This window comes from Ricinus communis, chromosome 1 (genome assembly GCF_019578655.1).
Source record: "Ricinus communis isolate WT05 ecotype wild-type chromosome 1, ASM1957865v1, whole genome shotgun sequence".
Classification (NCBI taxonomy): Eukaryota; Viridiplantae; Streptophyta; class Magnoliopsida; order Malpighiales; family Euphorbiaceae; genus Ricinus; species Ricinus communis.
This window is the reverse complement of record NC_063256.1, coordinates 10408455-10419729: the sequence shown is the minus strand read 5'-3', so window position 1 is coordinate 10419729 and position 11275 is coordinate 10408455. Positions and strand designations below refer to the sequence as shown.

Genomic DNA, 11275 nt, shown 5'->3' with positions numbered 1-11275 from the left:
ATTAGATAAAATAATCAATTTAAGCAATCAAACAACTTCCTTAATATAAAAATTTTAATTTGATTATTAAATTTCACACTAAATATCTAATTATAAAATAATCAATTTTATTAAATCAAAATAAAATTATTTAATTTTATAAATCATAATTTTATGCGATATGTGCTCTATTTTTTATTTTAAATATTTAAAAAAATTTAATAATATTTTTATAAATAACTATCAATTATGATGATTCAAAATATTTATAAGATTTATATTAATAATTTAAAAATAAAAAAAAATAATTTAAATAAATTTTGATAATATTAAATTAAATAATGACATAAATTTAAATTTTTAATACAATAATATCACTTAATTCTTTTTATTATATAATAAAAATAAACTCGTTAAATTTAAATAATTTTATTCTAACTTAATAGAATTTTTTTATTAAATTTTTCATTTTGTATGAAGTTCAGGAATAAAATTGAATTATTATATTTATTAAATCTTTTGAATGAATTAAATTGACCAATTTAAGCAAATTATTAGGTAAATTGATAAAAAGATTAAAAATATGAGTTAATGGTCCATTGACTCCAAGTTTATGCAAATTGACACTTTTATAAATATTATAGAAAGAATAAAGGTGTATTTTTTGCCTACCAAGGCTTAGTGGGAGGAGAGTATGAGCTTTTAAATTATTTTTATGATATTTTATAATATATGTATATTAATTTTTATATTTAATTTTTTTAATATGTGTATTTAATTTTTGACATGTTATTTTGATATGTATACTATTTTTGTTACATAGAAGTCAAGTTTATATATGATTTTATAATTTTTTATTAATTTATTGATTAATAAGTTATATTTCTAATTAAATCGACTCTAGTCCTAAAAATAACATATTTATTATATTTTAATATGGTATAACTAATAAATAATTTCTTAAATTTATTAAAAAATATTTTTTAATCAGATAATAATACTAATTCTTTCTTAAGAAATAGCATATTAATTATATTTTAATATTATATTAACTAATAAATAGTTTTTATAATCATATTAATTTTTAATTAGATAATAAATTTAATTTAAAAAAATAATATTTTTAATATATTTTTAATAATAAATTAATTTTTGATTATATAATAAAATTTTAATCCTAAAAATAGTAATATAAATTCTAGTATTAAGTTATATAATACGAAATTAATTAATAAATATTTTTAAAATAATTTTTATTTTATTACATTAATAAGATTTAAAAATTAAAGATGTTTAAGAATAATTAATTTACTATTATTTCTTAAACTATTATAAATTAAAAATAAATATTAAATATTTTATTAAATTGTATCTATCAACTTAAATTTTATAATCGAAATGATAATAATGGTCGTGCAACGCACGGGTAAATGACTAGTGTATGCTTATTTTTTGATACATAGAATTTTTATTTTGACATGTGTACTTATTTTGACATATGAGATTTAAACTTAGGTATAATTTTGTGGTTTAGTCTATTAATTTATTGATTAATAAATTATATTTTTTATTAAACACTAACTCTAATCCTAAAAAATAACATATTAATAATTAATTAGATTTCTAATTAGATAATGATTAATTTTCTAATTAGATAATTATTATTCTAAGAAATATATTAATTATATTTTAATAATATTATTAATAATAAATTAGTTTTCTAATTAGATAATAATTTTAATTATAGAAAAAATATTTTAAATATTAGATTCACTAATAAAATAATATTTTTAATTATAAATATAATTCTAAAAATAAAAATATCAATTATTTTGATAATATTAATTTATACAATATTATTATTAAATTAATAAATATTTTTAAGATAATTTTTTATTATTGTTTAATAAATTTGAAAAATAAGAACATTTAAAAATAGTTAATTTATTATTTTTTAAAATATTATAAATTAATATTAAATATTAAAAATTTATTATATTATATCTAAAAATTAAAATAATAATAACGGTTACGCAACGTACGGATAAACAACTAGTTAAACTTTTAAATTATAAAAAATCTATATTTTAAACCCCTCATTCAAACATTAACTTAACACCATTGTTTAAAAGTTGATGCGGCTTCTCATTTTTTTTTTATACTCATTTTTCTCCTTTTTTCTTATTCTCTCCTTCTCCTTTTTCTTTCCCATCTCTTCAAAAATTTGAAAAAAAATTAATGGCTTCCATGACAGCAATTCAACCAAATTCTCAAATTCAATCACATTAATTAAATTAATTAAAATTCACAATCCAATAAAATTCTTCAATCTATAATTTTTACAAATTTGTATTAATAAAATTAATATCTTTTTAGGCAAAAATAAAATTATAAAGTATCCCTAAAAGGTGTAACAGCAATAGAAGACAGAAAAGACATTACAACTTGCTTGAGAAAGAGAAGCAAAATCGTAAGTTAATGATTATAAAGTCGAAAATATGAAGATAATTTTAAATTTTCTAACTGATGATTTGAATGCAAAGAAATTTTAGGTCGGAATTCTTATTAAGCTCAAAATGCCTTTTGCTTTCCTTTGTAATGCGTTCATCAAAGCAATTTGGTCTTGTACTCTTATTTCCTTTAATTTTGATGAATTAAATTTAATTATTTCTTTTTCTATAATGGTTTCAGATATCAGGTACCACTTTTATATTATAATGTCACAATTGTTACTTATTGTTACTCTTTTTCATATTTAGTTGCTCTTTTTTTATTGATACTAAATATTTAATTGTGTTAATGTTAAATGCTCTTTTGCACCTAAAGTTATTGTTTGCTTTGTTCATATACACACAACAACAACAACAAATAAAATGATTCTACAACTTTGACAATTTCTTCATTTACTCTTAAAGAAAGAGAAGGCGAGAAAAAAATGAGGAGAAAAAATAAATTTATTTAAAGTTATTAATCTTTTCGTGAATTTTTAAAGATATGATGAAAGGAAAAGGAGATAAAGAAGGGGAGAGAACAGAGTATAAAGCTATATCAGCTTTTAAATAATGATGATAAATTATTTACTAATTATTTGTTAATATGTAAATATTCTATTAAATGTTTAATTAAATAGATTAATTAAATTATTTACTAATTAAATTTATTAATAAGGAATCTTAACAATTTATAGGAATCAGTCTAACTTTAAAATTTCCCTGTTAAAATTTTAATATTATTATAAAATATAATTTTTAACTATTGAAAGTGTAAATTTAAAAAAAAAATATAAACCCATTAAAGTATTTGAATAGTCTCTGTGAAGGTCTATTTTCTCTTTTGATCATCTCCTAATTCCTCATAACTATTAATCTTTTTAATAAAGTCATCTTGCCATAACAAATAAAAGCAAAACCGCATGTGATGAGCTATCAAAATACTTTAAGACTCAATACCAAAAAGAAAAAATGACAAAATTAATTTTAATAAATAGATTAAAAAATTCAATGTATATATAATGCATTAAATTACTATTTTTTGTTATTATCTAAACACTACAAAATTAATTTTTTGTTATTATCCCTATATTTCTTAATAGATTAAGAATTTTGTTATTATCTAAACACTAGAAACGCCTATAATGATAAATTTTAAAATATATAGTACTATTTTATTTTTTAAATGACAAAGAGTTAAATATTTAATATCTACATGCAATACATATAAATAAAAAAATTAATTTCTCCGTTAGAAAAATATAACTTTTAATTTATATATAGGTGGAAGTTTTATTAAATTTATTAATAAAATTTCAAAATTAAATACTACTTTCTTTTGTAAATAACTAAAATGAAAACGTTACTAATTGAAAATGACAACAATTGTTAACCTAAAGAGACAATTGATATTTCTAAAATTTAATAATTATATGGTATAAATAAATATGAGTGCTACAAAAGTTAATTGATTATATTTTTATATTTTAATCCACTAACTAATTTATTTAAAATTATAAATACTATATTTTAATCAACTAACTAAAATTAAAATCAAGATAATAAACATTATAAATTTTTATTTTATTTTATTATTTTAATTCATTAGTATGTGAATAATAACCAATCATATTATAATTCATGCGAAGAATAAAACTAGTAATTTCAAAAAGCTTTTCAAAATTGGAAGGATTTTCAAGTAAGGGTACAGTATAATCAATTTTAAAATTTCAAATATTGGGTTTTCAAACATCTTTGAATTATTATTATAGGGCATATATAGAAGGGAGATTAAAACCTTAATAAGCATTATAAAAAATAGTTAGATAAAGTAAAGCCTTAATATGTTATCCTTGAGATGCCCTTGAAAATTTGCTGATCAGGTGAGGAGAAGATCAAAACAGCATTAGTGCAAAGTAACCATTGGAATCATTTGTACGATCACGTCTGAGATTTTCCTTCGGTAAATACCCCTTATAAGCAGGGGCAGAATATTCAGATAAATAAAAAGAAAGGCAGAGATTATCAGGGAAGAGACATTTTAAAGATTCATTTAAATCATAATTTGGTATTTTAATCATATCCTGTGGTATAAATGTAACATTACAAGAGATTCTGATTCAAGTTCTGAAACCAAATCCAGACTTCCTCTTTGTAACCTTTTTTATCCTCTCAGAGTTGGAATCAAGCAGATTCTCAAGAGACTTTCCTTTCTTGATCCTAGCCCTTCCGGCTTCTTTCAAGAGCTCAGCTAGCCTTTTCTTTTCATCATCAACATCTGGATTTGCTGTCCCAAGCTTTTCTTCTCTTACCTTAAGGATGTACTCCATTATCTCAATTGCATCACCTACCCTGTAAAAGGTATCCCAATTGTTCAAGATAAAAGTTTTAACCATAATAAAATATTAACGTTTGCTTATATGATATGATACAACCAATATATGAACGAATAGTTCTGCAGTTTATTAAACCTCTACTTATTTCGCCAACTCCTGCCCTTCTGTAATGTCATATAATAGGGAGAATAAGTGGATTTTAAACATTCTAAGTCACCAACATGCAAGATACTGGATACATTGTTTGATATTAAAATGAGCAAATAATATGCTGCAATAGAAAAGGCCCCAAAGCTGTCAACTTCAATGCTATAACCCAGGAACACCATGACTAGAAGTTCAGAAAAGTAAGTTTGTCAATCCCTAGTTAACATGAAGACCACATATGCTTTAATAAGGTGTTCATTCCTTGTGGTTGTGGGTCTAAAGATATATCGGTAGATGCCTCCACAAAAACAGCTTCTGCATACCGATTTTGCATGTTATGCAGGATATGATAGAACAGTTATTTTCTGGAGTTTTGAATAATGTTATAACAGAAGCAGATGGTGACAATAGCAAATAGCAAGAAGCAATGCAAACATGCAAGATAAATAACTACATTAAATTTAGCAATAAGCATGAAGGAACTCTCACCTGCCCATTGCATCATAAGTTGCTGCAAGATTGCTATACACGCCAAGAGTATCCAAGTGATATGTGCCACACTCCTGCTCTAAAATCACTCTTGCTTCTTCAAACAATTCAGCTGCCTCATCTATCTTGTACAGTTGCACACAAGCCAATCCTAATTGGTTCAACACGATTCCGAAGAAGGCTGATTTACTCTCCCCACAGGCCCTAAGCTTTGCTACAGCACTCTCAAAAGAGATTCTAGCATCCGCATACCTCCCAACCATGTAAAACAAAACCCCCATCTGTGATTCTATTCCTGCAATCGTGCTACGCTGTCCTGGCCTGTCTTCCAGTAACTTCATTGCCTTGTGCAAGAGCTTCAGTGCATCATCAGGCTCATTCAAAGCTTCATAAATAGCTGAGATTTCTGTCAAACCACCAGCAATCTCCTCAGTAGTGGTTCCAGGAGCTGGTCTCAAATATATTCTCAAGGCATTCTCACAGTAGGACTTGGACTCCCTTAGCTTGCCTGTCTTGTGATATAAATCTGCTAGGCGGATAAAGACTGATGCTACTGTAGGATGGTTGTCACCTTTGGTAGACTTGAAAACTGTTAGGGCTTTTTGGTAGGAAAAAATGGCTTCATCAAAGCGGCAAACAGACACATAAATGTTGCCAATGCAGACATCAATAGCAGCAACCTCATTGTCCAGACCACCAGCAATCATCACCATGCTAGCAAGGACAAGGTGCTCAAGCGCAGATTCATAATCTCCCTTAGCTTCGTTGACAAGGGCCATAAGCCGGCGATCAGCTGCTTCTACAAGAGAATCCGGTGCACTATGCTTCCTGTGAATTTCAAGGATCTTCTTGCACAGCTTTTCTGCCTCATCAAATTGCATTGCTTGAACATAGACCTCGGCTAAATACCTGTCCTTTTCAAAAGCAAACAACCTTTCAACACCATTTCCAAACGAGTATAAGTATTCTACAAACTTATAATAGAAAATAACAATTACAAATTAGCAAATACAAAACCAAGAGCATTTTAATAGAATTATTTTTAAATCTGTTATATAGAATTTGAGTCGGCATTTCAACGTGTTGATGACATTAATACAAATGAGTTCAAAAGATATACGCTTTCAGTCTTTCACTGGACACATGGTCTAGTTTATGATTGTGCAGTGTGGGAAAGAAAGAGAAATTTCTCAGAATGTATGAACTCTTATCCTTGGCTAAATGGTAATTTATGAAAATGAGTTTTGATCTATTTCTTATCCAACATGACTAAAAAATGAAATAATCAAATCAATTAATTATATGATCAGTTGCATTTTAAGAAAGAAATAATTCAGTTTAAAGTGAAAAAACAAAATTCAGGATTCTCCATCTTCGTGTTCAATTGCAATGCAAAGGCCAGATCCATTCAATCATCCAAGAAACATGCGGGGGTCTATCTTCCCAATGATAGAGCGCGCAGCTTTTAGGTGGGTTTTGCTATTTTTATTAGAGCCTCCAGTCGCAACTTAGCATCCGGATAAGATAAAGAAAATAAATAAAAAGAGACAGCTAAATTAAGCTAATAATGCCAATACTGCATATTTTAATAGAGGTTGATAGTTTAAGACTACAATAGTAAAATGCTTTGGTTTTACCTGTATGTCTCTGCAACTCTAGGATCCAAATCCCCAAGCGCTTCAATCTGGATCTTTAAACCCGACTCATAACACGAAATGGACCGATCCAACTGCCCCAACATACAATACGTGTCACCCAGCTGCATGTATCCTGAAAACTTCATCAACGCATTATCCAACCCGTGAGAAAGATCCGAGACCTCAATGGAACGTTCTAAAACCGGAACCGCTTCCTCAAACCGGCCTAAACTACAGTAAGTAGCTGCTAGCACGTGCAAGCTCATGGTAAGTTCCAGACCCGAACCCGAACACCTTTCGAACGATACTGACGCACGCGACGCATAATCCAAGGCTTTATTCGGGTTATCACCGGAAGCAATGGTATCTCGGGCGAGCTTTAAGAAAAAGGGACCCAGATCCGGGTTTTCGTCGACGGGGAGCTTATTTGGGGTCTTTTTGGAGGAGGAGGGCGATGGGGTTCGCTTTAGAAGCGGAGATGGTGTTTTGATGTCGTTTTTATAGATTTGATCGTCGTTTTGAGGAAGGGAACTGTGCAATGGCGTTGTCTTGGATGGGGTTTTAACTGAGACTAGAGCTGGCATTTTTGCAAACTGAATAATAGTATGAGACACCACAACTCAATTCAGTTTCAAAAGGCTCATTTAAATACCACGTCCGGCTCCACTGGACAATTAGCGAAGAGGTGGGCTGTCAATACTGAATAAATGCAGTAGATTAATTAGATGGGTTTCTCCGACGCTTGACAGTGAAGAAGGGACCAACTATAATTGAAATATAAAGAAAAAGACAACACAAAATCAAATGGGGTTGTTGGTTTCGTGAAGTATACACAAGAAATAAAAATGGAAGCGTGGAGATAAAATTGCAGAAACTAGTAGTCTATAGAGGAAGAAAAGAGGTTACGGAGAGGGAACTGATCAATGTTGATGATGATTATGGTGGTAGTGGCGAATGATGGTTTCGTGGAAGAGACTTCTAATGATCATGGAGTTGGGGTACTTTAATTTAATCACGAATTTCAGAACGAAAAATGGAAGAAACAGAGATACAAAATCCATTAATCCAAACTAACAACAGTCAATAATTCACGACCTCTCCTATATTTTTATGAGCTCTCTTCCTTTGCACTCTTTTTAAGTGTTTTTCCCTTCTTCTTTGTCAAAAACACGCTCCCTTTGCTTCGTCCTTCAGCAACACCGATTTCAGTCCAGTCGCTGCGTTCAGTGTAGCCACGTTAGATGAGAATGAGATGACCCATTATTTACTTCGAAATTACCATTTTGCCATCCCATCATGAAACGGCCGCGTTTATGACCCCTTAACTGAACGAATTGGAATGAAACGGTGCGCTACAGCATATTGTTCTACAATACAAACGTTAGGCTGCTCCTTTCTCTCTCCCCTGCCTTTTTTCCTGACTTGTTGCTGCTCTAGAGACTTCGGGTCCGGTGATTCCAGAGGTAATCTTTTGTTCCTCATGTAATTTTTGGTAATTTAAGTTAAAAAGTTGCGAAGTCTTGAGAAGAAACTTGACTATGATGCCACGCAAATTGCTACAGTGAGATTGATAATATATTTTTGTGTGGTGAGCTAGCTAGGGCGAAACACTCTGAGAGTTTTTAACATTTGGATTTTTAAGAAGAAAGGGTTAGGATTTTTTGTTGGCTTAATTGTTTAAATAATTTTAAATTTATAAATCTTTTATTGCTTATAGTCTGTATTATTAAGTTTATCTAATTTAATCACAGATCAAGAGATAAATTTCAATTTTATTATTCCAGTGAGTTTTCACACAGAACTCAATTAGGTCACATTTTCCGGCGATACTTAAAATGGAGTGAGCAACTGCCAACTCACCCCACGGAACTTGGCCCATCAAAAGTGTTTCAAAATCGTTAGTCTAAATTCTAAACTACAAAACCAGAATCCCTAAAATCATAAACACGGATTGATTTGAAATTTCTGTTACTGACTAAATTCAGACATTGTTCTTCATCTCTTCTTCCTTGATCCGAAACATAAAACTGAAAGATCATTAGCGGTCTTCATCTTCATATTTGTTCACAAAGGTTAGAATTCATTGGTAGTGCGTTTAAGGTTAGGTTCAAGTAATTCTCGTTCTGTACATGTTTTGTTATTCTTTATGGTTCTTTGTTTTTCTATAGTATTATATATACCTGTTCTTTGAATTTTTTTTTTTTTGTTTTTCTACCAGCTTTCCTTTTTGGTATTTTTTAGTTTCTTGTAAATAAGAAGTCATCTTTCATATCTTTTACTTTCTGATTCATTTTGACCTTAACCCATTTCTAATTGGAAGGCACTGACATTTCCTCATTGTTTGAGCTGGTTGATTTATTACTCGTGTTGCTTATGCTATTTTTTGTGCTCTTTAGGCTCTAGCACTATCAATGTCGATCATCTTGTTCAATGAAAACTGATTATATCGTTCAATTGCTCAAATGTTCATATAAACGGGTATTTAGATGGTAAGGTACCTGCTATACGTTAAGTATTCATAAAATTTATTTAAGATTTATATATTAAACGAGTTTGGGTGGGTTCGGTTAGTATGCAAGTATTTCTATTTGGATTTGGGACGGGTTCGGACAATATAAGTAGTCTTTTAAAGGGATTTGGGACGAGTTTGGGTATGTGTAGTTTAATTGAGTTCGTGTTTGGATATCCTGAAATGGGTGGGTACCCTACCCGTTAGTTGGACATTAGTTTCATGGATCATAATTCATGCTGCATTCATTTTTCCGTTCTGAATTCACAGATTTGAGCTGTGTCGTGGTGTTTGGGGATGGGGACTGAAGAGCCAAAAGATCCATTCAAGGGGGTTGATTGGAAAGCTATAGGCGGTGAATTGCAGAAGGACCCTAGTGCTGGTGCTAAATCGGTTATAAGGAAACGGCTTCCTAAAAGATTAGGCAAATTCCAGACTACTATTTCCTTCCCGTAGGTCTCTGCCCTCCGCGAATTGCATTCTATGGGGCATGTATTGCTGGTGGAATCGGTGCTGGTATGCTGCTTGAGATCTGGATAAACAAGAAAGTTAAAGGTATAGTAACTTATTCTTCTTGCCTGCAAAACAAAGAGAAGAAGGAAGTAGGCAAGGAAAAGATGGTAATAGTCATCCCTAAGTGTAATGTAACTATTTGAATGGATGAGACACAAATGACTATATTAAAATTGATTATGAGTTGTTATTTATGGTTCTTGGCATGTTAACTTAGCTATGACATCTTGAACACCTGAAAGAAATTGGCAACTTTGAGCAAGTATTGTCAGAGATATTTGTTTGCAATGTCAATACAGCTTGTGCCATGTTACCGATGTGTATTTTCTGGTATTTCAGAGGATGGAGGCGTCATATGGGAGTTTGACAAGTAGAGCCTGGTTGGCATTATAAGAGTTCCATTCTGAGCCGTCCTTCTTCCTTTGCTGGTGTTTGTTCGCTTTGCAAGCTAATTGATGGAACCAAGTCTTCTGAGAAACTTATCATATATGAATGCCATGGGTTTGATTGTATCATCTGGTTCAGTTTTACCAAGCTCATCCTTCTGTTTTGATTTTAGCATTATCAAGCAATTGATTTACTCGAGTAATTAATTTGTTGGTTAACATTGGAGATGAATTAGTCTCATTGTACTTCATACTGAGGAACTCAGGAAGTCATGTACAATTTCTTATTCTTTATGCACATATAAGCAATCCTTTTTAACCTGAAACTTCAAAGTTCTGACTAGCCTTAAAAATTGGCTTACTGTGTGTTTCCTTATATGTGGACTAATTATGGAGTTTGGCTATAAATACTCTTCCAAAAGAAAATACAGGGTTGTATCAGAGCTTTGTTTCTATAAGTATATTTCTTTTGGTTGCTCTAAGCCATTGATACAAAGTTTGCATTGGTAGATCAAAGAAGTTTAATAGCATAATCTGTAGATTTCAGCAAAATGAGTAACCTTTTTATAGACAGTTGGTGCGGAAGCCTACATCTATGGTAGCTCGCTTTTATAAGAGTCCCGTATTTGGTAAAAAGTCAAGTCAGCGTGATTTAGAGAGAGTAGAGTTCGAAATCGAGATCTACAATCACTGGACTTGCAATTGGTGGCTTAAAGAATCCTTCTCAGCTGAGAGTGTTTTTCCGGTCCATTTCATTCAGTAAAACCGTAGAAAATTCAAAGCTGAGTTC

General features: G+C 30.0%; 1 protein-coding gene and 1 pseudogene across 1 annotated transcript; one reads left to right on the top strand and one right to left on the bottom strand.

Annotated features, from left to right (window-relative positions):
* Nucleotides 1–4490: 4490 nt before the first annotated feature.
* LOC8263495 (protein KINESIN LIGHT CHAIN-RELATED 1) lies at nucleotides 4491–8701 on the bottom strand. Its single transcript, XM_048375572.1, has 3 exons — nucleotides 7078–8701; nucleotides 5441–6349; nucleotides 4491–4820 (listed from the first exon to the last, which is right to left on the bottom strand). The coding sequence occupies exons 1-3, from the start codon at nucleotides 7659–7661 to the stop codon at nucleotides 4589–4591; spliced, it is 1725 nt and encodes a 574-aa protein (XP_048231529.1). The 5' UTR covers nucleotides 7662–8701; the 3' UTR covers nucleotides 4491–4588.
* Nucleotides 8702–9572: 871 nt separating this feature from the next.
* Nucleotides 9573–10811, top strand: LOC125370396 (annotated as a pseudogene).
* The last annotated feature ends 464 nt before the right edge of the window (nucleotides 10812–11275 follow it).

What these genes read in the sequence shown, in the direction of transcription:
- LOC8263495 (XM_048375572.1), bottom strand. Translation starts at nt 7,661, where the DNA reads ATGCCAGCTCTAGTCTCAGTTAAAACCCCATCCAAGACAACGCCATTG. An exon ending in AGAGTTGCAGAGACATACAG is followed by an intron (nt 6,350 to 7,077) that starts GTAAAACCAAAG and finishes TGAAAAGGACAG; the next exon opens with GTATTTAGCCGAGGTCTATG. An exon ending in ACTTATGATGCAATGGGCAG is followed by an intron (nt 4,821 to 5,440) that starts GTGAGAGTTCCT and finishes TACCTTTTACAG; the next exon opens with GGTAGGTGATGCAATTGAGA.